This window comes from Parambassis ranga, chromosome 2 (genome assembly GCF_900634625.1).
Source record: "Parambassis ranga chromosome 2, fParRan2.1, whole genome shotgun sequence".
NCBI lineage: Eukaryota > Metazoa > Chordata > Actinopteri > Ambassidae > Parambassis > Parambassis ranga.
This window is the reverse complement of record NC_041023.1, coordinates 43,820,625-43,841,821: the sequence shown is the minus strand read 5'-3', so window position 1 is coordinate 43,841,821 and position 21,197 is coordinate 43,820,625. Positions and strand designations below refer to the sequence as shown.

The 21,197-nt window shown below is 43.1% G+C and overlaps 4 protein-coding genes across 10 annotated transcripts; all 4 read right to left on the bottom strand.

Moving 5' to 3' along the window:
- Positions 1-1,111: 1,111 nt before the first annotated feature.
- LOC114450069 (rho GTPase-activating protein 1-like) lies at positions 1,112-3,702 on the bottom strand. 3 transcript variants are annotated; one of them, XM_028427993.1, is made up of 6 exons: positions 3,650-3,702; positions 2,673-2,745; positions 2,518-2,595; positions 1,689-1,817; positions 1,484-1,587; positions 1,112-1,408 (listed from the first exon to the last, which is right to left on the bottom strand). In XM_028427993.1, exons 2-6 carry the CDS (start codon positions 2,704-2,706, stop codon positions 1,256-1,258), a joined length of 498 nt encoding a protein of 165 aa, XP_028283794.1. In that variant the 5' UTR covers positions 2,707-2,745; positions 3,650-3,702; the 3' UTR covers positions 1,112-1,255. The 3 variants fall into 3 exon arrangements, with proteins under 3 accessions (XP_028283794.1, XP_028283787.1, XP_028283779.1); XM_028427986.1 differs by lacking the exon at positions 3,650-3,702 and adding an exon at positions 2,850-2,980; XM_028427978.1 differs by lacking the exon at positions 3,650-3,702 and having other exon boundaries at positions 2,673-2,825.
- Positions 3,703-8,906: 5,204 nt separating this feature from the next.
- prkag3a (protein kinase, AMP-activated, gamma 3a non-catalytic subunit) lies at positions 8,907-11,284 on the bottom strand. Of its 3 annotated transcripts, none has more exons than XM_028424749.1 (12): positions 11,139-11,284; positions 10,994-11,033; positions 10,792-10,892; positions 10,631-10,712; positions 10,498-10,556; positions 10,369-10,429; positions 10,225-10,279; positions 10,012-10,138; positions 9,747-9,912; positions 9,642-9,679; positions 9,422-9,568; positions 8,907-9,343 (listed from the first exon to the last, which is right to left on the bottom strand). In XM_028424749.1, the coding sequence occupies exons 1-12, from the start codon at positions 11,154-11,156 to the stop codon at positions 9,227-9,229; spliced, it is 1,011 nt and encodes a 336-aa protein (XP_028280550.1). In that variant the 5' UTR covers positions 11,157-11,284; the 3' UTR covers positions 8,907-9,226. The 3 variants fall into 3 exon arrangements, with proteins under 3 accessions (XP_028280550.1, XP_028280568.1, XP_028280560.1); XM_028424767.1 differs by having other exon boundaries at positions 10,384-10,429; XM_028424759.1 differs by having other exon boundaries at positions 10,792-10,889.
- Positions 11,285-11,413: 129 nt separating this feature from the next.
- Positions 11,414-14,835, bottom strand: cnppd1 (cyclin Pas1/PHO80 domain containing 1). Of its 2 annotated transcripts, XM_028424733.1 has the most exons (9): positions 14,637-14,835; positions 14,056-14,158; positions 13,862-13,943; positions 13,652-13,772; positions 13,423-13,551; positions 13,287-13,348; positions 13,086-13,203; positions 12,719-12,967; positions 11,414-12,631 (listed from the first exon to the last, which is right to left on the bottom strand). In XM_028424733.1, the coding sequence occupies exons 1-9, from the start codon at positions 14,697-14,699 to the stop codon at positions 12,350-12,352; spliced, it is 1,209 nt and encodes a 402-aa protein (XP_028280534.1). In that variant the 5' UTR covers positions 14,700-14,835; the 3' UTR covers positions 11,414-12,349. The 2 variants fall into 2 exon arrangements, with proteins under 2 accessions (XP_028280534.1, XP_028280525.1); XM_028424724.1 differs by having other exon boundaries at positions 11,414-12,967.
- A 164-nt stretch (positions 14,836-14,999) lies between these two features.
- On the bottom strand, positions 15,000-20,604 carry abcb6a (ATP binding cassette subfamily B member 6 (LAN blood group) a). 2 transcript variants are annotated; one of them, XM_028424710.1, is made up of 21 exons: positions 20,488-20,604; positions 20,326-20,367; positions 19,628-20,151; positions 18,924-19,064; positions 18,657-18,846; positions 18,489-18,581; positions 18,217-18,409; positions 18,008-18,129; positions 17,828-17,937; positions 17,682-17,747; positions 17,463-17,588; positions 17,318-17,394; positions 17,178-17,241; positions 17,007-17,092; positions 16,879-16,936; positions 16,690-16,794; positions 16,427-16,601; positions 16,237-16,349; positions 16,056-16,150; positions 15,903-15,971; positions 15,000-15,829 (listed from the first exon to the last, which is right to left on the bottom strand). In XM_028424710.1, exons 3-21 carry the CDS (start codon positions 20,141-20,143, stop codon positions 15,667-15,669), a joined length of 2,562 nt encoding a protein of 853 aa, XP_028280511.1. In that variant the 5' UTR covers positions 20,144-20,151; positions 20,326-20,367; positions 20,488-20,604; the 3' UTR covers positions 15,000-15,666. The 2 variants fall into 2 exon arrangements, with proteins under 2 accessions (XP_028280511.1, XP_028280503.1); XM_028424702.1 differs by having other exon boundaries at positions 20,484-20,599.
- Positions 20,605-21,197: the final 593 nt, after the last annotated feature.

Below are 21,197 nucleotides of genomic sequence, written 5' to 3'. Positions count from 1 at the left end.
TGGACTTCTTCTCGGCTCATATACTCCCTGAAACTACTGTTTGCCGTTTTGTCTTGTGTTTCATACATCAAGCTGCTCACTTGTGCCTTAACTTGCCCCTCTATTTGTAAACCTTGTTACTGTCATGGATACATTTCAAATAAATAACAATATAAAAAGATCCTTGCTGTTCTGAAATGCACACCCTGAAGTTTGTCACTTCACCTTTACTCAATGGAAACGTGTTATATTAATGCGCACCCTGATTTGAACTGTACATGATTGTTTACACAAATAAATATCAGTAAGAAAAAAACTAAATGTTCATTCAACATCTGTTTATTGTTTACACACATGGATGTTACAGTCTATATTTATATCTTACATACAGAAGATCCACAACATATCAAAATTAAAGGATGAAAAAAGGAGTTAGGAAAATAACATCACTAAGTATCAATAAATGCTGGAAACCAAAATCATTTCTCCCACGGAGAAACATTGTTCACTGTCACCATGACAACAGTTACAGTACAAAGATCCATAGATTAGACTGAACTGTAATCGAGCAGCAGAGTTGAGAAAACATGTTAACTTGTTAGGATGATTCAGATGTGCAACAAGCTGTAGTGAATTTTAACTTATTAGCTGAAGAAGCAAGAAAATAAATCAGACTTCATTCTTTGTCTGACTGCATGTGATTTTTTTTTTTTGCTTTAAAACATAAATATATGAAATGTTGATTCTCAAACCCTTGATCGTTCATTACAGGAGAGCTGTGCTCAACAAAGCAGCGTGTTGAACGCACCTTGTGCTGTTTTAATCTATGGCAAAACGGGCACACTGGCACTTTGATGGTTAATCACACGATCACTTCAGGGGAACAAATAAGGCACAAGCATGCATGCACACACACACCTGTTCACCTCAACAATCTCACACACACACCTGTTCACCTCAACAATCTCACACACACACCTGTTCACCTCAACACACACACACACACACACACACACACACACACACACACACACACACACACACACACACACACACACACACACACACACACACACACACACACACACACACACACACACACACACACACACACACACACACACACACACACACACACACAGCCCTCTATTTTTTTTTAAATCAACAACACAACACCAATATTCAACCACTGATGATGATGATGATGATGATGATGATGATTTGGCCTTTCAGAAATTAAAAGACAACAACTTAAAGAGCAGTTTTGGCCACAAAGCTAGGCGAAGACCAGATGATGCTGGTCCAGCAGGGTCCGGGTGAAGTTGTTGATCGGCCCAATGGCGTTGCCCCGCCACCACAGCAGGTTAGGACCAAACACAACAGCCAGGTTACTGTTGGTCATCTTGTTCACCTCACTGTTGGCTGACACCTAAACACACACACACACACAGCTGTCAGAAACAGACGCACAAATGTGAAAGGAAGTGCGGTGTCAGAGCTGTACCTGTCCCAGGAATGTGATGAGGTATCGCGGTGATGCGTAGTTCTCCTCAGGCAGAGACTCCACGAGCGTCTTCATGACGGTCACCTGACTGTCACTGGATACAGCTGCAACCAATCAAATGCCACCGTGAATAACAATCCTAGAGAAACCACCGATTATTCAACTATATTCAACATGACTTCTTGGACTAACGGTCTTGACATACAGGCCAAGTTGACGATGTCGTTGTACAGCTGGTAGGTGAGCAGCGGCTCGGGCAGTTCCCTCAGGAAGATCTTCAGAATCACAGCAGCCAAGTGGACGTCTTCCATGTCTCTGAAATTCACTGCCTGGCCTGAAACACACAAAGCCGCTCAGCTGTAAGCCTTCTTTCTTCTACTTCATCTGAAAGAGCAAAAGCTGCACAAAACTCTGAAACACTAAAGATTCTGCAGGACGATGCTGAGGATGTCCTCTGAGTCTGTGGTGGCTGTTGTCTGCTGGGGCAGCAGTCTGAGGGTGAGAGACATCAACAGACTCAACAGAATCATCAGGAAGGCGGCCATGTTGTGGGAGAGGACCTGGACCCTCTGACAGAGGTGTGTCAGAGGAGGATGTTGTCCAAAATAAAGACCATACTGGACTGTCCCTCCCACCCGCTCCACACTGTGCTGACCAGCTACAGGAGCTCGTTCAGCAACAGACTCCGACTCCCACGATGCACCACTGCCTGCCTGTCTCAATCAATCTACTGAACTCTGAACTGTAACAGTCACTCAGACACTGAACATTGATGTCATGCTCTTTACCATGTAAAGGTTTTTATACAGTAGTAAATATGTTCTTCTTTACATACACCTCAGGGATTTAAATGCTGTCTAGGTATTTAGATATTTATTATAAATTTCAACTTCAATTTCTCTTTGATTTCTATTTGTAACAAAAAAGAATTTATAATAAATAAAGTCATTCTGATTCTGACTTCTCAGCACTGCTAGGAAGCCATGGTTAACTCACATGTGAACAAAAGTCACATGACAAAATGGGCTTTTTACCTGAGTTGTACTTGAGCTGCACCTCCTTGACCAGAGTCACGTTGGCAGACCGTCTGAAGACACCCTCAATCTCCAAACCTACACACACACACAGTCAGTTGTTACTGACAGCGATGCCCTCTGAAATGAGACACGGATTCATCTGTGAATGTTACCTTGCTCTGACAGGAAGATAATGGTGTCTCTCATCACCACAGGAACCGGATCACCATCTGAATCCCTCTGAGTCTGACACACACACACACACAGACACATTTGTTGTCATACCTGTGACACAGACAGAGTCATAACATGGGCCACAGTAGAAAATCAATGTTTTTAAATGTCCTTACTCTCTGACACGAGCAGGAATCACCAGCTGGTCACACTTGACCACATCCTCCAGCTCACTAAGGTAGCTCACATAGTTAATCTTCCTGCCAAACTTAAAACTACAACAGTATGATATCTGCATACAGCTAAAACTGTAACAGACAGAATGAAAAGTCTGTCAGCTGGAGCTCAGCTTTAGAAAGAGAGGAGACAGAGGCAGAGAGGAAGAGAGGTGAGGAAGATGAGAGAAGAGATACTGTAGCTACATTAGAAACGTGTTGAAGAAAAATCCCAACTATTAAATAAATAATAGTGTATATAATTTTAATCATTTTTTAATTCCCATTGGCAGATAGATAAGTGAGGAGCAGCAGCCAGAAAAAGCAAACGGGGAACTGAAGAGTGCTGTATGAACTTTGAAACTTCATTGTGGATTTCTGACAGGCAGACTTGTTGGTTTGTTCATAATTTGAATGAGTACTATCAGTACTTTATCAGTATTTAAAATACTTTTTATTTAACTGTGTTCATTATACAAGGTCCAAATTCATTTTAAGATGATATGTATGTACAAAATGTACTGATGCGTACAAAAATATATGGATTAAGTGTGATGCGGTGCACCTAAATTTTGTGCCGATGCCCTGTACGCTCATTGGTCGGATACGACAAAGACGCCTCATTAACATCTATGACCTGGAACAACCAAATGAATTGATGCAACAATACTAATGTGATGATCAGAAAATACATTCTTGTTTAAAACAATTGCAGCCTCCAGGAGTCACAGGATTCACTGCTTGTTTGTAGGTTCACATACCTGTTCTGTGTAACTGTATCTCAGGTGTCAGGATAATGTTCAGCAGTGGGTCCTGATGGTTGATCTCTTCTTTGTATTGGATGACAGTCGGGTCAAAGGGGTCCAGACTGGAACTTTTGTCCTGGTTACAGAGCTGCTGGTCAGACAGGATCTCTTCCTCCTTACAGTCATGTTGTTGAGGGAGACCTGGAGGGACAAATGGACACAAAGACTAATGTGATGATGGAAACATCTAAAACCTGGAACAACCAAATGAGTTAATGCAACATTAAAATACTAACAAACAGAAAATATCATAAACATTCAGGACAACATTTCAGACAGAAGACAGGAGCCACAAATCTTCTGTGGATGTTAAGCTGTCACATCTTAACCTGGCTGTGGTCTGTGGAGGTGTGCACCACGGCACTGCGTGGAATTCAGCTACCAGCCAACATGTAATGGATCATATCAGTGCTGTACTGTTCATTAACTTGGGCTACATCGATCATGCTCAGCTCAACAACTGATGACGTACACAGTGGTAATGTGCGAGCGTCTTCACCCAGCTTAGCTTCAAGTCATGAAGTCAGTGTCCTCCTGTTAGAAACACTATGTGTTGAATGTGCACTCTTTTCAAACAGAGACGTTGTTGTTCCGTGACATTGTCATGTTTACATACCTGTTCTGTGTAACTTGATCTCAGGCTTCAGGAGGAGATCCAGCAGTTTGCGCTGACGGTCCATCTCTTCCTCGTACTGGACGATAGTTTGTTCAAACACTCCCATTATTTCAGCAGCAGCAGCAGTTAGCCGCTCGCTGATAAAACCTCTCAGAAACTCAGCAGCAGCCATTCAGATGTGATAAAACACTCACAGTAGTTACACTTCTGTTCAACTAGCGAACAAACTTCTTCACATGTGGTGTGCTGTCGCTGTGCTCGTCTTTTTCTGTTCCCTCTACTTCCTTCTTTTCTTCTTCTTCAGTATATTGGCGGTGGGAGCCACCCTGTAAGGCAAATTACCGCCGCCTACCGGACTGGAGTGTTACAGCAGCAGAACAAATAAGACAATGCAGTGTGCTACTAGAGAAGCATAAAAACTAGAAACAGATAAGTAACAAATAACCTAGAATTAAAAATAAAATTAAAAACAATAATAAGAATTAATTTATCTTTTAATTATATGTAAAATAAAAAAAAAATAAAATATAAATATGGGGGGCAGAGGAAGAAGAAGAACACAGCAGCAGTCCTCAGTGATGCTCTGATTTGTTGCAGTGCTTCTTTATAATGGTCTTTAATTCTAACTGCATTGATTGAGAAGAATTACTGCAGTAGAGTGGTTACTGTATTCCACAGACATGAGAATTGTAAAAACCTTATTTAATATCCAGGTGATTACTTGAGGGTTTTTCCTCAATTATGATTAATGAATGATCATTTTTACTGTTTAAAAAATAATTACAAGCTTCAGAACGTCCCCTGTCCATTCTCACCAACAACTCCACTAATACCTGTGCTCTGCTTCAGGTGTGTGCAGCGGTGCAACAATGAATAACGTCCCATGTGAAACAATTTACCACCGCGCTGAGTTCCGGACATTTTAGGCCATTTAAACCAGTGTTGTCAGTATATGAAAAATTCATATCATAACGCAAATTCACATAATTCATTGGGGGCCGTCATAAGTGTTTCTGCGGGCTGCCATTGGCCCGTGGGCCGCACATTGAGTACCTATGCTATAAACCCATAAGGTGGTGACCTTTGGCTACGTAACCCAAAACTCAGCCTTTCACTCTTCAGCCACAGGAAGTAACCCCACAGACCACTTTAACCTCTGAGCCATTTTTAGATGCATAAGAGACTGGTTTAACAAGGGGAAGCCAATTCATTACACTGGTCCAATAAAAACTGAAATCAATGTGTTTTTTATTTTTTTTGTAGACATGTATACAATTCAACATGACAGATGACAGTGACAGGGAATATGTTGTTATGCTTCAAGTAAACCTGGTTCAAAATCTGTGCATACAGCCATCAACTGTACGAGCAGACCCCGTTTATGTTCAGGCTGCAGGAGGACTTCTCTGGCCTACAGAGCTCAGGGCTGGGGCTGATGAATGAAAACACAACTCTCACTTGAGCCGTGCTGATCTAAGAAATACACATCAGATCTCCACAGGAACATTATAGTTCTCGATCAGCTGGAAGATTTGTTTGTTTACACTTAAGCACTCATAGCATGACAATAGATAGAAGATTAGTACAGCTGACTGTAGAGCAGACCTCTGGGATGTGCGAGTTCAATTTTGTGAATGTTTGGATGACTGTCTGGAATAATATATCCCGTCTCCCAGGGTTTAATGTGCACGTCCAGCCACTGTAACGCCGTGATCAATACTGGGATTAATTTCTTAATACGCAGGCATCGCCACCTTTTGGACAGACAGTCTCCTCTGTGCGCTGTGTGTTCCTGGAGTTGTTTACCAGCGGCTCATCTAAACTGTCCATCTTTGTTGTACTTCCTCATTCTGTCTGCGAAGAAGCTCTTGTGCTTCATTCCATTCATCATGTCCACTAAATTCCAACCAATCACACAATTGTTCTCACACACCACCAAGAAAAAACGTTATGCTAGCAAAACTAAATCTCAAAAATAGAAAAGAATGTTAGCTTAACAAAGGAGTGTTAGCTAAAACATTATGCTTGCAAAACAAATATCAAACAGAAGAATGCTAGTTTCATATAGAGTTAGCTAAAAACATATGCTAGCTGAAAAAATGCAAAAAAGAAAATACTGTTAGCTTAACCAGAGTGTTAGCTAGAAACCCATGCTAGCAAAACTAAATATCAAAAAGAAAATAATGTTAGTTTAATAAAGTTTTAGCTAAAACATATGCCAGCTAAACAAAACACAAAAAAGAAAATGTTAGCTTACTAAAAAGAGCTTTGCCTAAACCTTATGCTAAAACCAAAACAAACATCAAACACAGTGAAAAACTACTAAACTAAAAAAATGCTAGCTAAAAAAATACAAAAAAGATAATAATGTTAGCTTAACAAAGTTAACTAGCTAGAAGCCCATGTTAGGAAAACAAATTATAAAAGAAAATGTTAGTTTAACACTCCACTACTAATTTTATATTACTATTACCCTGACAACCCACTGACTTTATTATTTATCAACGCAACTATTCAGTTAATATAATCTAATTATACTGTGAATAGTAGAATTTTTATCACTACATAATTATACCGCCTGCGTAAGGGGAAGAGAATATGAGGTCCTCAGACCACAGGCAGGGCCTGGTTGGTGGATGCCCAGGTGCAGGCAGAGGCAATGGTGGCGCTGGTGCTGTGATGTCATCGTCAGCTGAGAAGGACAAGATAGACCATTTTAACAACAAATATAAAGACACATAATCTGCAATGCAGAGTTAAAACATGAAACATGAGGTGAAAATGAGTAAAACTAAACGCTGATGGTGCAGACTTAGTTGTAGGCCTTGTAAGAATTCGCAGTTGAGGACAGTGGCAGAAGGGCCGGAGAACTACACGGCCAACACGCCTGACGTTACCACTGTTCCTCCTCGCAAGATGCTACTTTTATCTGAGCCCCAAAGAACGTACCTTTATCTGCTAGGCTGGCCATTTTGCGGTCAGGGACCTCTAGCTGATCTCTTCACAGGACAGCAGCTGACAAAAAACAGCAGATTCTTAGTGTGACCATCAGCAGTGAAACTGCCAGGAAGCATCCACTCCCCTTGTTGAGTTCCACCCACTGTGACGTGCTGACCAGAAAGCACCAAGGAAGGCCTTCAAGGCCTGAAGAGGGGGAGGGGAGAAAAAAACAGACGTGATGACACCATTTACAACTAAATTCAGCTTTTAAAAAAAAAAAACATACACAAAACTTCATACTTAATTTACTTCACTGTAAATTAAAACAAGCAGACAGTACCTGTCTTCACACAGCCTGGACCCACCTGTGCATTGTACCTGAGCTCTGATCATCACTGCTTTCAGGTGTGTCTCTGGAAGTGGCACATTTCTCCTGTTCACCACTAGATGGAGACAAACTTTGTTAGTTTGGAAGCATTCACTTTACACTGATATTTATGAAGCATTTGAATTTAACAATTATTATTATCAACTGAACCCTTTTATTTTAGGGTTCCCTCTTTCAACTCGGTAATGAAGTCCAGATTATCTGCAGTCATTCACAGGCAGGCCGCTACCTTTGCTTCCAGGTCTTTCTGTGGAACTAGGCCCGTCTCTCTTCTCATTCAGTCGAACTAGGGCCGTTACACCACGAGTAAATTAGATGAAGCACCTGCTTCATGTTGTTTCAAAAATGGCGCCAATGCGCGGGTTCGATTCCCAATTCCGCGGAGAACTTCTTCTTCTTCTTCTGTTTAATGGCGAGTAAGGTGCATTACTGCCACCTACCGTTCTTCTCGCCATTCCTTTAAACTGTTTTTATTTATTTACATTTGGAAATGACACAAGTTCAGTGTTTATTTACTGATCATCAAACGCATCAAATAAAGCATGCATCCTGTAGTATCGTTACCATTACCATTATAAAACCCTCAACCCATCACCACCTTTGGCTCCATAACCCCCTGTCGACAAACCCCCGAAACTCAGGGGGCCAGGACGCCCCCCTCTTCTCCTCCAGCCCTTCTGGACTTCGGATCTTCTGCCTTCGGTCTTCACTCTTCACCCTTCACCCTCCAGGAATCGAACCTACAAATCACTGAGCCACTCACTCAGGCATTTGGACGTCCTCTCAGTCAGCCTTTCACTCTTCACAGGGAGTGTTTCACTAGAAAAAAACAGAGGCAGCCACAGGAACTGAACCCAGTCCCACAGAACAACACACCACTCAAGTAAACCTCTGAACCATTCGTTCAGATGCTTGCACTTCTTCTCCGCTCACCTTTAACTCTTCACTTTGACTGTTCACAAAATAAAAAAACAAGCAGATACAGGAGTTGAACCCAGGTCCTTCAGGAGCCCAGCCAACTCTCTTAACCCCTCTGAGCCAACACCCACCGACCCTCTGCAAATACAGGGTCTTTTTAATTCATTGGTTGCTCCGTGACTCAAACCAACATAACAAAGGCTGCAAGATGGACATCTACTACGTACGGGTGGTGACCCCTGGCGGGGATATAGATCAGAAGGGTCCAGTGCTGACCTTGAACCTCTTTTACACCACACTCTTTCAAAGTCCTGCATAATTTGCAACTCAAGACACCAAAAAAGCCAAAAGATCTGCAAAATTTTAATAAAAAAACAGAAAACAAATCAATCTAACTGAACAAAAACAGTCAATATGGCAATATATTAGTGTCAAATATATTTCAGTCTGAACAGGAGCATTTGAGTCACATGTCACTAAAGTTATACTCTGCAATGAAGCCAAGAAATAAGACAAGACAGGTGTGAGGTACAGAGCAAAGCAACAGCATGACATCACAAGGTAACCAGGCAACAGGATGATGATGACGATGGTGTGTAGGGGATTATTGGGCTGGATTGGGAAAGAGGATCCAGACCGTACCTGCCTGGGGACCCTCTGCCCCCCGATGCTAGGACAAAAGGGCATCAATACCTGCTGGGGTTAGGACCATGGCCTGCAGCAGGTCAGACAGGGAGATGATGCCCTTCACTACATCAGCCCTGTCCACCAGAACCAGCCGATGGACCTGATAATGACAAAAATAAAAGCCTAAATTTATCATGATTACACATTATATTGAAAGAGATTTTTTTTAAAAAAGGACCTCAGCGCTGACTATACGGTCTATGATCGTTTCCAAGGTTTCATCAGGGTAGCACTTGATCACTCCTTCAACACAACATGAGCGCCTGCGGATGGCCTCCTCCATTGTCATGTCCAGATTGTTGTAGGTCTTCTGGGCTGCTAGATTCTGCCAAAGAAACCACACTATGCTATCCAAACAAACCAAAAGCTCTCGTATTGGATTTCTCTACAGTACTTACGATAACATCAAATCGGGAGTAGAGCGCCATCACTTTTCCTGAGAAATCCAACAGAACATTGCTGTAACCACCATCTCTCTTAAGGAGTGCTGATGAAATGTGTACCTTGCTCGTTGACCACTGGCAGTGCAGACACCCGCCTCTCCACAAATATGGAGAGGGCATCATAAAGCGACGCCGTTTGCTGGACAGTGGCAATGTTCCGGAAAGTTCCTATCCCGAGCTCCTGGATTTGCCTCTTTATGAACGTCGGCTTGGGAACTTTGTGACCCTTAAAAAAACATCCACACATTTTTTTGTGGTGAACTGAAGAACTGAAGAGCACAGGTAGCCCACAAACAGAAACATCAGATTTAAGGAGGCAGCGTACAAATAAGTGGAAGAACTTGAGGATTCTTTTGTGGGTGAGAATGTGCAGGACATTTCCAGACGTTGGGTCGATGACGGGGAGTCTGTGGATTTTGTATCTGAGTAGGGAATAGATGGCATCAAAGAGGCTGAGGGGAGAAGAGACGACAGAGGAGTTCATTATTCGACAGGGCCTGACAAACAGAATCCATCTGAGAGCGCTGTGTGCACTCGCCTGGCCTCTGGAGAAATACTGATGAGGAAACGATTGGAAAACTTTAAGTAGACATCTAGACGGAGGAAGGAGATGAACAAAAACAGCTGAAATGGATGTTCACAGACACAAAGGTAATGTGGCTGATCTGTGCTGCTTATTTACTTTGGAGGGAATCACCTCGCCATGTTTCAATCTTGTGGCTCTCCAATTCATACATTTGAACCTTTGGAGGGGAAAAGTTGACATAACAAATGTGCGCTGTGGTGTCAAATGGTGCAGTTTTATGCTCACCATAGGAGACTTGTAATAGCAGTGGAGGATGTTGATGAAGTCTGTGATCGTCAGCATACCTGTGACAGAAAAGACTCCCACTGCTTTAAAAGACACAGCGGCCAACTCTTCCACCATTCCTCTGCCGTCTTACCCACAAATCTTTGAATCTTGCTGTCCCACAAAGGCGCAGCCCTCAAGCCGTTAGCCACCATTGCAAAAAAGGCCTTTTTCACCTTAGCAGGCAGAAGGACACGTTACCATAGTTGACATGTGTATGTGTGTGTCAGCGCAGTTGTGAGTCAGCAGCCTTACTTGTAGCGAGGTATCAAAGATGACCAGTTTACAGCTGGTTGGAATGGCATCGTAGCAGCGGTGGCTTTTCATAAAGTTCATGTAGACAGCGGCGTCAGCTTCTAGGAGGAATCACAACAGCTGCTCTCAACAGGGAGCATATGTTGATGCGCACACACACACACACATCCACATAGGTCAGATAAATGCGCCTGTGACTTACCCTGTGTCTGTGTTTCCTGCTTCTTTTCTGGAAGTGACACCTACAACAGAGCAAGTCAAACGATCTCCACATGACAATTTCAAAATGGTCTAAACTCCTCAAGCCTACTCGCTTTGTTTATAATAATTTAAAAGTGACATTTCACCTGCACATGAGGCTCCATGCTGCAAACAGCAGTCCATGAAAAAGTTGTTTTCAGGGCAGCAAACTGTTGCCGAGCGGTTCAGTTTGTTTTTACGAAGCAGTCGGTTCTATATTAGGAACTCTCCAGTGGTATGTGTCAGGGCGGGGGTTCAGCAGGGGAGGGAAGAGAGACAGTGTCAGAGGCTCGAGGAGGAGGAACGCTCCCTATTTGACCAAAACCGGACCCCGCTTCGCCATACTCTGAACCATGTTCACACATAACAATGAACAAACATATTAGACAAATGCATCTTTATTAATTCTGGGGTTTTCTACAGTTTTTATGTGCATTTTTACATCATGTACAAAATTAAATGACTTTGTTTTCCAAATGTATCAAATTCAAATGCTCATGGTTCAAATGCAAAATTTTAACTGTATAAAAATGTTTCAAATTCCTCATATGCTGTTTACAAGATATGTTGATGCTAATGGAAACAATAATGGAGTGAAATGAAAGCCACAGTTAGCCTTACGAAGGTTATATACAGAACCCACTAATAATGGCAGCTCATACCTTGTACAGATCTTTAACATGGAGGAGGGGAAGCTTTCATTCAGCGGTTACTATGACAGGATGGTGGCTTTAAGAGTACAACATCCTGCCGTTTGCAAAGAAACGAGCTACACATTTACGCTGACGTGGTATCAGTGCTTTCTTTCAAACTGCAAACTAAACAAATATCAGTGCTTGCACCACATGCCTGATGTAAACCTCCAACTGCATAAGGAAAATGACATAATCTCACTAAGCAAATATGAATGAGCCTGGTTTAGTCCCTTCTTCTCATAGAGCCCGATCCACTGAAAGCCCTGAACTTTCAGACACGCTGTCTAACCTCCACTCACATTCATCAACCTGCAAGTGGGCTTCGATGTTACCACTGTGATCTCCAAACACATTCATCACATCATCATCTGGCTAAGCTTTCAAACAGTGATGAATGGGGCTGTCAAAACAGTTTGGTTGCTGCTGTCAAAAAGAAAAAATAATCAAAAATCTGCAGTGAAAATAAGCATTAACTTCATATTTTCACCCCTTGTCACCTCCCAACCCTGCCTGAAAAGTGCCTTATAACTAAAGTAAAGAAAAACATGACCTGGAGAAGTCGGTGAGCCATGAAACAATTCTGGTTTAATTTCCATTGTCTGTCACTAGGGGCTCTGGTGTCTTTAGCCGGGCACGAGCAGAGCGTGGACTTTGTCGGCAGGTAGCAGAGACTCTAGATGACAAGGTCGCAAAGTGACAGGAGGAAAGCCCCCCAGGTCAGAGTTCAGAGTTGGCGCCACTGCTCCGGACAGGCTGTAGGCCAGCCAGGATGCTCGGTGCTGATTGTTATCGAGGGAACCGTGAATGAGGATTGTTGAGGTGTTCCGAAGCCCACACTGAGGAGGAGGGAGGGTTGCAGGATAACCAGGACAGATGAAAGAGCCAGCAGACCATGACTGGGAAGCCTCAGGCTTTGTTTCAGGATGTGCATGACCCACCGAGGCAAGAAGGGAACCCCAGAGACAGAATACAGATGTCTGTGTAGGGACAGATGGAGGGCTCTGTCTGTGTTGCTCACTAGTCTCGAACACACCGGTCTGAGGGTTCAAACTCTTGTTGGCCAGAACGCAGCAGGGGAGACGATGGGTTTGAGCAGGTGCCTCTGGATTGAGAATGAGCTCGCCTGCGGATGGAGGAAGAGACTGGCTGCATCTAGAGAGACTGAGCTGGTGCATCACAGCACTGGTGGCGATGAGGCAGGCCACACTAGTGAGATAGACCAGGCTGAGCATACAGGACACCTGAAATTGCAAATGAGCATCAACCCTTAATTCATAATACATTGTGAATTTTAGTCTTGGTTCTCTTGTTACAAAATATGTATAATCTCTATAATCCCTTCTTTATATTTATTCTTACCTTCGTAAAGTGTTGGTAGATGGCTGCGAAGGCTTGACTCCATGCAGAGTGCTCCAGCAGCACACAGAGGTCAGTGTAAGTGAACCAGCCACGTTTCAGCCCCTGCCGCTCCGCAATGCTGGAATTAATTAGACCAGAGTCAAAAACCAGAATCATCAAACGGATCCATCAATTTGAGACTTTGAGGGTCTGATCACAAACCTGGTTTCCATGTGACTTAAAATGTCAAAAAAGTCATTTGGCTCTGTGAAGAGGCTCCACTCCTACAAGAGAAAATAGCAGGATTAAGATAGCAGACATGACAAAACACACACATGCAGCCTCAAAACACACTTACAATGGCATTCAAGAACTTCATCTCCAGGTTATTGACTGTTTGGACGTCCAGTTTCCCAGCTGCTCCCCACTCATCATTGAAAACCTCTTCTTCCTCTCCTTCATCGTACAGGTACTTGCTGGCAACCATCTAAAGCAAAGTGAGAAATGATCAGCCTGTAAAAAAGGACACTTTGCTCTGACATTGATCACGTTAATAATACTGTGGCACATTTAACACAAACACAAACCATTGAGATCAGGAAGAGGTCAGAGGAGGAGATCTTCTGCAGGTATTCAGGGTTTCTATGTCGGAGCCTTTCTATGTAAACTAGTGCCAGCATCATGGCACACGGAGAGATGCAAGCCTCCCTGAGGAAAACAATAACACCCTTTTAGATGAATTATTGTCAGCACAATATACTATTTATAATTTCATTATTTATTATTGGAGTACAAACCTGGCGACATGAGTAGCATATTTCTTCTGGAGCTTTTTTATTGGGCTTGGGGCAGACTTCTGAAAGATTTCGACAGCAATATCTAGAATCCCACAAAATAAAGACATTCAACACATATAATGTCAACATGTGAAATGCAAGGCTTAAAAATATACATTTTCTTCCACTGAATTACAGCAAGTAATTGTGCAGACCTGTAACCGGGCCAGACAGGGCATCCAAAGAAACATCCTTATCCAGGCCATAATAAAGTCGCTTTCTCACTCGTTCAGTCAACTTTTGATGTCCAGGAAGAAACTGTAAAGAGAAACATAAGCTACAAATATTAGCTTAAAAGTTGTTGTGGCTAACTACAGTAGAAAAGCCAGCGTCAGGTTGGAAGTAATACGCAACGTAACCTCGTCTATACACCATCTATAAGCGAATACATATGTTCAGAAATGAATTAATATGTGACGGTATGCGTTTAAACACCTGTCAATAACAGAACATGCTAACAAGTTAGCAAAACTTACATTAGGCCTACAGCCTAGGCTTGGAAAACAGCCTAAAAACAACAGCAGCGAAGAAACTAGCAAGCGTTGTAACAGCTAATATATTTTTTTAAAATGTAAACACAGTGTTCCAAAACACAGTTAAAATACATCACTTGGCAAGAGGAAGACCCAAAGTTTACACAAGATATATACGCCAAGTAAAGCGCTTGACGTAATTTAGCTTAGCCTAGCCTAGCTTAGCTTAGTTGACCTACAGTAGTATTAGCATAACGACATACCGTGAACTCTTGGAAGTCAGAAAACTGAAATGTCTTTTCGTTAAATAAGGCGTCGAAATCCATATCTACTGTATATTAATCATTAGTCCGTTCAGTATTAGAAAGTCGAGTTTGGCCTGCCCCAGCCTGAAGCTCAGCTAGCAACCAACACGCCCTGACCGGGGACAGCCAGTGACGTCTGCAGCCTCGTTTTTTCAGGGACGTACACAGCAAACACCTGCAGGGGGCGCACTAGTGCAACACAGTGCCAGTTGTAAAAGCTGTATTTATTTTGACTAATATGAGATTATTCAAGTAAAATCACGTCCTACTTTATTATTCTCATTATATTACTGTAAAAAAAGAAAAGCTCAGCACCCAATGTTTTTAAGACAGCAAACTACTGTTTATAACTGCATATACTTACATTTATATGAGAATAACAGTTATTTCTTACATACATCTTTATATTTCAATTTAGAAACAGGATGATGAAACGCACACACACACACACACACCTCATTTATAATAAATTAACACCAGCATTGCTTGAAATACAACTACCAAAAGCTTAAAAAAACACATACAAAACAAAAACAAACTCCCTGACAGGTTGAATATAGATTCATTGGTAGTCACGTATTATTCAGCAGGATACAGAACCACTGGCCGCAGTGCAAGATGACTCAATGTCGAAGCTTTTTTTCATTTCTTGTAATTTCTTCCATTTGTATCCTTAGATAATCTATGACTTACTAAAGGCAGAAATTAAAAGTTTGACCAGGAAGAGATTCCTGTTCAGAAGTTGATCAATCTGATGCTGCAAAATGTCAGTGTTTAATGTAAATACAGAAATATAAGGTAGGAGTGTTTCTATCATTGTCCTGTTCGGTTCTAACACCTTGGATATAAAGTACATCACATTTGATACATCTAAAAGTATTGTCCTCACTATAAAAGGCACCTTCGTCTCTCTTCCTCATCTGTAATTGCACATAATATTAAAAAGTCTGTACATATAAATAACACGTCTGCCTTGCAATAAATACATTCAGTGGCCATGGTGGCCTGAAGAGGTGGATGGTGGCTGCAGCTTCTCAGACTTGCGGTCTTTGGCTTCTGTCTCTGAAGAGGAGGAATCCGAGTCCTGGGCCTGCTGCTGCTTCATCCACATGTCTGCATACAGGCCTCCTTTGAGCAGCAGCTCATCGTGTCTGAGAAGGAGGGATGCTTTAAATGAGGAGGACGTGCTGTGGTCGACAGTACAGATCAATGAGGGGCACTTACCCTCCTCGCTCAGCGATGCGGCCATCGCTGATGACCAGGATCTGGTCTGCTCCAATGATGGTGGACAACCTTGTATATTTACAAAAGAAAGTGACTCATCTGTGAAGACAATGGATTTAATAAAACACAACAACATCTGTTTATGCGTCTCACCTGTGAGCGACAACGACAGTCGTACGATTGGCACAGACTTTATTCAGGGAGGCCTGGATGTTGCGCTCTGTCTGAGTGTCCAGGGCAGATGTGGCCTGTAGAGAGAACAGGTTATAAAACTGCTAATGAACTGACCTCCAACACGTTTCCGAGAGCTACGAGCTACATCTCCTGCACATACCTCATCCAGGAGGACGATCTGTGGTGCCTTTAGGATGGTTCTGGCGATGGCGACCCTCTGCTTCTCTCCTCCACTCAGCTTCAGCCCTCTTTCGCCAACCTGTGTATCATAACCTGCCAGATATAAACAGGCAGACGGTAAATACAGTGCTTGTACAAACCGTCACAGTCATGAGGAAGCTGTTCATTACCGTCAGGGAAGGCCATGATTTTATCATGAATATCAGCAGCTATAGCCGCCTCCTCCACCTCCTGGTCGCTGGCGGCGATGCGACCGTAGCGAATGTTTTCCCTGATGGTGTCGTTGAAGAGCACGGTGTCCTGAGGGACGACGCCAATGTGGGCTCGTAGAGATGTCTGCTTCACCTGAGGGGAGACGATGGAGATATAAACATGTGATACTTGTAAGACATTTAAACTGATAATGCATCTCTCACGGTGTCATAGCACTGACTTTGGATATATCCTGTCCGTCAATTCGAATGCAGCCTCCCTGAACATTATAGAAACGGAAAAGAAGTCGAATGATGGTGCTCTTCCCAGATCCTGATGGTCCCACCTCGGAGAGATTCAGAGAACATAAATGACAGATGTAATGGCAGAGAAAGGAAAACTCTTGACTCTTAATGTGTTCCTCACTTACCAGTGCAACCGTCTGTCCTGGAAGAACAGTGAAGGACACGTCCTTCAAAATCTCTTTGCTGTAAGGAAACTTTGTGAATGAGCGATACACAAACATTGGTTTTACTCTCAAAGCAAACATGAACCAACCCATTAGTGTAACTGAAGTACACGTTCTCAAACTCCACTTTTCCCAGTTTGTAGAGAATATTCCCTGCATTTACTTCATCCTTCACCTGCGTGATCACACAAATACAAAAAAAAATGAAAAAAAGACCAAAACAGAAACAGTGACATCACACAGGTCAGTTTCACATGTACCTCCTCCTCTTCTTCAAACAGTTTAAACATGCTTTCCATGTCGATGAAAGAGTTCTGGATCATTCTGCAGAAAAACAAACAAAAAACACATTAAATGCTCAATATTTCCTATTGAAGTACACATGTTCATTTTTTCTTACCTGTAGTAGGTGCCAAACCAGTTGAGAGGAGTGTAGAGTTGGATGATGTAGGTACCAAACAGGACAAAATCTCCAACCTGGCATTACAGGGCAAATTAGCATTGTCGCTATTCATGCTCAGTTTCACAGGATTGTGATGCCGTACCTGAAACTTCCCCTCAGTGACAAAGTAGGCACAAAGCAGGGAGCCGGCCAGAAGGCCCGATCCGATGATGAGGTTCTGGGTCTGATTAAGAAGGGCCAGGGACGCCTGGGTCTTCCACTCTGACACCTGCCAACAGAGGGACAGCCATCAGATGCTGTTAGAAGACTTGCTGCTTGGCTTCCACATGGTATCATGTGCAGCTCAGACTTCATAACGCACCTGATATTTCAAGATGGCCTCCTCAAAGCGGCTGACCTCGTAGTTCTCTGCATTGTAGTATTTTACCTAAAGAGCAGAGTGAAGTTTGACACACTGTATGTTTTAATACGGTTACCTGATAATAAAGCAAAGCGTTGTTGGTGTACCGTCTCAAAGTTCAACAAGGAATCCACAGCCTTGGACTTGGCATTGTTGTCCTGCTGGTTCATGTCTCGTCTGTACTTGGTTCTCCATTCAGTGATGATGATTGTCACAGCTGAGGATGGAGCGAGTGAGACAATCAGAGCACCATCAAACGAAGGGTAAAATAAACAGTCAGCACTTACTGAGGTACAGGGTCATGCAGATGAAGACGATCAGGCCGAACCAGGCGTTGAAGTTAGTGACGAAGTAGATGATGGAGATGACGATATCAGCGATGGTGGGAAAGATGCTGAACACAATGTAGCTGTGGAAAAAACACACACCAGTGTAGACTCAGTTTAACAGCACTGCATTTTGGCTAGTAAGATCACAGCCCCCAGCGCCAGCTTACCTGAGTAAACTGTTAATAGAAGACGTTCCGCGGTCGATGCTTCTCAGCACATCACCCGTCCTGCGGCCCAGATGCCAGCGCAGAGACAGAGAGTGCAGGTGGCCGAACAGACGCACTTGAACCACTCGATTTGTATACTGCTGCACCCGGATCCAGAGGAAAGAGCGCATGTTACTGACAAACCCTGATGCACCTGAGAAGAGAGGATGGTGAATGAAAGTAGCTCACACTGTCACATCTGTGCATCCAGAACATGAAGTAGAACATCCTACCTGCCCCTCCGCCCTGCATGAACTTGAGCAGGACATAAACACACACGGTTATAGACAGAGTGTGCCAGTGTGTGCCATCAGTCAGCTCGTTCACTAAGAGGGGAAGAGGTAAGGGTTAAAATAGGGCCGGTATTTCAGTAGAACTTTGATAAAGAAATCTTCACTAACCAATATTCTTGTAGTAAATGGGCACAAAGACGTTAATAGCCCTCTCAATTCCCAGCAGCCCCAAACAGAAGAGGACCAATAGCTGGAGGAAGAGGTTGCCTCGGGGCCACATATAGGGGACAAGCAGGCGGACCTTCGTCCTGAAGCCCTGCCAGGTGGACTGATTCTCTTCTGTTCTTCCCAACAGGCTCTGAGACACAGAAAAAAATGATTAATACATACTTCATAAAATTATATGCAGTTGCCAGATGATCTCTGTGCCGTTACCTGTCCACTGTTCTCCACATCCCGCTCATCTTCATTTATAAGAAGCATGTACGGTCTCCGTGGCAACCCAGGAGCTTTGAGGCCAATGAAGAAGAGCAGCCCGGTGCTGATGTAGCGCATCAGCCAGAGGCCAAACTGCACCTGAGGAGTTCATGGAGATTTACAGACAGATTAAAGTGGAAGCATTTCAAACTGCCTGCAACAGGGGAGAGCTGATATCACATAATAACAAAGGATAATTATGACTGTAGCACTCTTGCACATTTATGTGAAGTCATGCTTTCAATTATGCAACGAAAAGAAGCTGACTCATTGTGGGAGTGGCAACATCTCGCCGTGTTTTGACTGGCTGACTGTCCAACCAGTCAAAGCGTATGAGGAACTGAAAGGTAGACGCAGCAATGACTCAGCAGAAATGGCTGGAGCCTTTAAAATTTTTTGGCATGTCATCTTGACTCGCCCTGCAGGGTGGGTGAGTGCTTTATCCTTGGAACAATACAGACTGAGGAGTGGCACAAAACATACACATATCTACACACTCTACACCTTCACCAGAGAGTATAGGCACATTCCTAGCTCCGGTCTATATGAATAATATATAGACAGGGAAGGAGATAAACATGTCACGTTGGTGCAGAGGACATCAGTCAAGCAATGTCCCTGTCCACAAAAGACTAATCATGTTTAAGTCTGTGTTTCCTCACCTGTTGTTGATTGTTCTCCAGGCCCCACCACCAGTGTGGACTGTACCAGGAGACGAAGGCTAAATTCTCTGCTGAGAAAGCCAGGGCCCAGAACAGGAGCAGGACAGTGCTGTGTCCCCGTGTCCTGTCCATCAACAGGGCCCTGCGTCTCTCCACCCTAAGCAGGGCTATGGCCCAGGCCCAGGCCAGCGCAGAGAAGCAGCCGTACAGCACCACATATCCAGGCAGCTCTGCTGCACTGGCAGCTCTCCACACTATTCCGCCAGGAAACTGGACCAGGAGAAGGACTGAGACTACCTGCTGGAAACCATAGAGGCGCGAGCGTGGGATGAACTTGGGTTCCATTGGCGTGCCATACTTCTGGTAGAATATGCAGTGGATGGTGCCAAGAAAGAAGGCGATGGTGAGCAGGATAGTGGGGACCAGAGTGAAGTAGAAGCAGGGGGAGATGCCTTCATCCACCCAGGTGTGGGAGATGGAGGCATTGCCTTCACAGTAGCTCTGCATAAACACCATGACTGCAGCTGGCAGGACAGAATCAAAGAAAACAACCTTAAGAAGAGATTACAGTCGACACGTGTGTGTACAATGAAGTTATTGATAGAGACGTCACAACATTTACCACAGGTCATAAACTGAAAAACACTGTAGATACTATTTACGGTTCTTCTAAACATAAAGTAGCCGTGTGCTCTTACCTTGTGTGGGCAGGCACACTCGTCAATACCAGATGAGAGAGTCTAGGAAGACAGGCAAGTCCGCTGTTAGCTGTTAGCTAGCTTGTAGGTGCTACAACGCAGCTTTTACACAAACCTCTACTTATACCGTGACTACTGCTAGAAAACGTCATGCATACCTACGTGTCTGTCATCGCTACCAGTTCCTACTGTGTGTAAACATGCTGGTGAAGCGGTTGTCCTTGCAGCACGCGGTAACAACAACCATCCATGTACTCGGCAATCGACTCTTTACGCAACACAGTGCGCATGCGAGTTGCTGGCCTAAACGTCACGCGCCCCCTACAGGAAGAAAATGGAAGTGACGACCGGAAACAGGAAGTTGACGACTTAATAAAAGACATTAGTGTAAAAATATGAAGTAAAGTTTTAACTTTATAAAACAATAAGTTAATAGAATAATAGAATAATACAACAATAATCGAGTTATACATTGACATACATAAACAATGAATTAATTTTCTGCAATTAAATTTATTAACTGCAGCTGAATCCAGTTCTACATGTTTGCTAAATTGTCTTTTTTTTTTTGTAAAACTCTGTTTTATATGTTTTAGGCTTATAACTGGAAAGATTGTTGCAATACTACAATATGACCAGTAGATGGTAGTCCTTTCTAAGGTATACTCAGAGGACACCAGCCTGAGCAAATTATTGGCAAGGCAAGGCAAGGCAAGCTTTATTTATACAGCACCATTCGTACACAAGGCAATTCAGGGTGCTTTACATAAGATGAAATCACAGAATAAAAACATTTTAAAACATTAAATTAAGAAGGAAATTAAAATCATAAAAAGAATCAAATCATAAAAAAACAAATAGAATCAGGATGA

Excerpts from the sequence above, each read along its gene's own strand:
- LOC114450069 (XM_028427978.1), bottom strand. The coding sequence starts at position 2,772 with ATGTGTCTGTGTGTGTGTGTGTGTCAGACTCAGAGGGATTCAGATGGT. Across the intron at positions 2,596-2,672 it reads TATCTTCCTGTCAGAGCAAG|GTTTGGAGATTGAGGGTGTC; the intron begins GTAACATTCACA and ends GTGTGTGTGTAG. Across the intron at positions 1,588-1,688 it reads CGACATCGTCAACTTGGCCT|CTGTATCCAGTGACAGTCAG; the intron begins GTATGTCAAGAC and ends GATTGGTTGCAG.
- prkag3a (XM_028424749.1), bottom strand. Across the intron at positions 10,430-10,497 it reads GCTATTACAAGTCTCCTATG|GTTCAAATGTATGAATTGGA; the intron begins GTGAGCATAAAA and ends TCCCCTCCAAAG. Across the intron at positions 9,913-10,011 it reads TCAAGTTCTTCCACTTATTT|GGTCACAAAGTTCCCAAGCC; the intron begins GTACGCTGCCTC and ends TGTTTTTTTAAG.
- cnppd1 (XM_028424724.1), bottom strand. The coding sequence starts at position 14,699 with ATGGATTTCGACGCCTTATTTAACGAAAAGACATTTCAGTTTTCTGAC. Across the intron at positions 13,773-13,861 it reads TATGCTACTCATGTCGCCAG|GGAGGCTTGCATCTCTCCGT; the intron begins GTTTGTACTCCA and ends TGTTTTCCTCAG. Across the intron at positions 13,204-13,286 it reads TTAAGTCACATGGAAACCAG|CATTGCGGAGCGGCAGGGGC; the intron begins GTTTGTGATCAG and ends AATTAATTCCAG.
- abcb6a (XM_028424710.1), bottom strand. The coding sequence starts at position 20,143 with ATGGTGTTTATGCAGAGCTACTGTGAAGGCAATGCCTCCATCTCCCAC. Across the intron at positions 17,589-17,681 it reads AGGCCATCTTGAAATATCAG|GTGTCAGAGTGGAAGACCCA; the intron begins GTGCGTTATGAA and ends CTCTGTTGGCAG. Across the intron at positions 16,151-16,236 it reads AGATCGTCCTCCTGGATGAG|GCCACATCTGCCCTGGACAC; the intron begins GTATGTGCAGGA and ends TTCTCTCTACAG.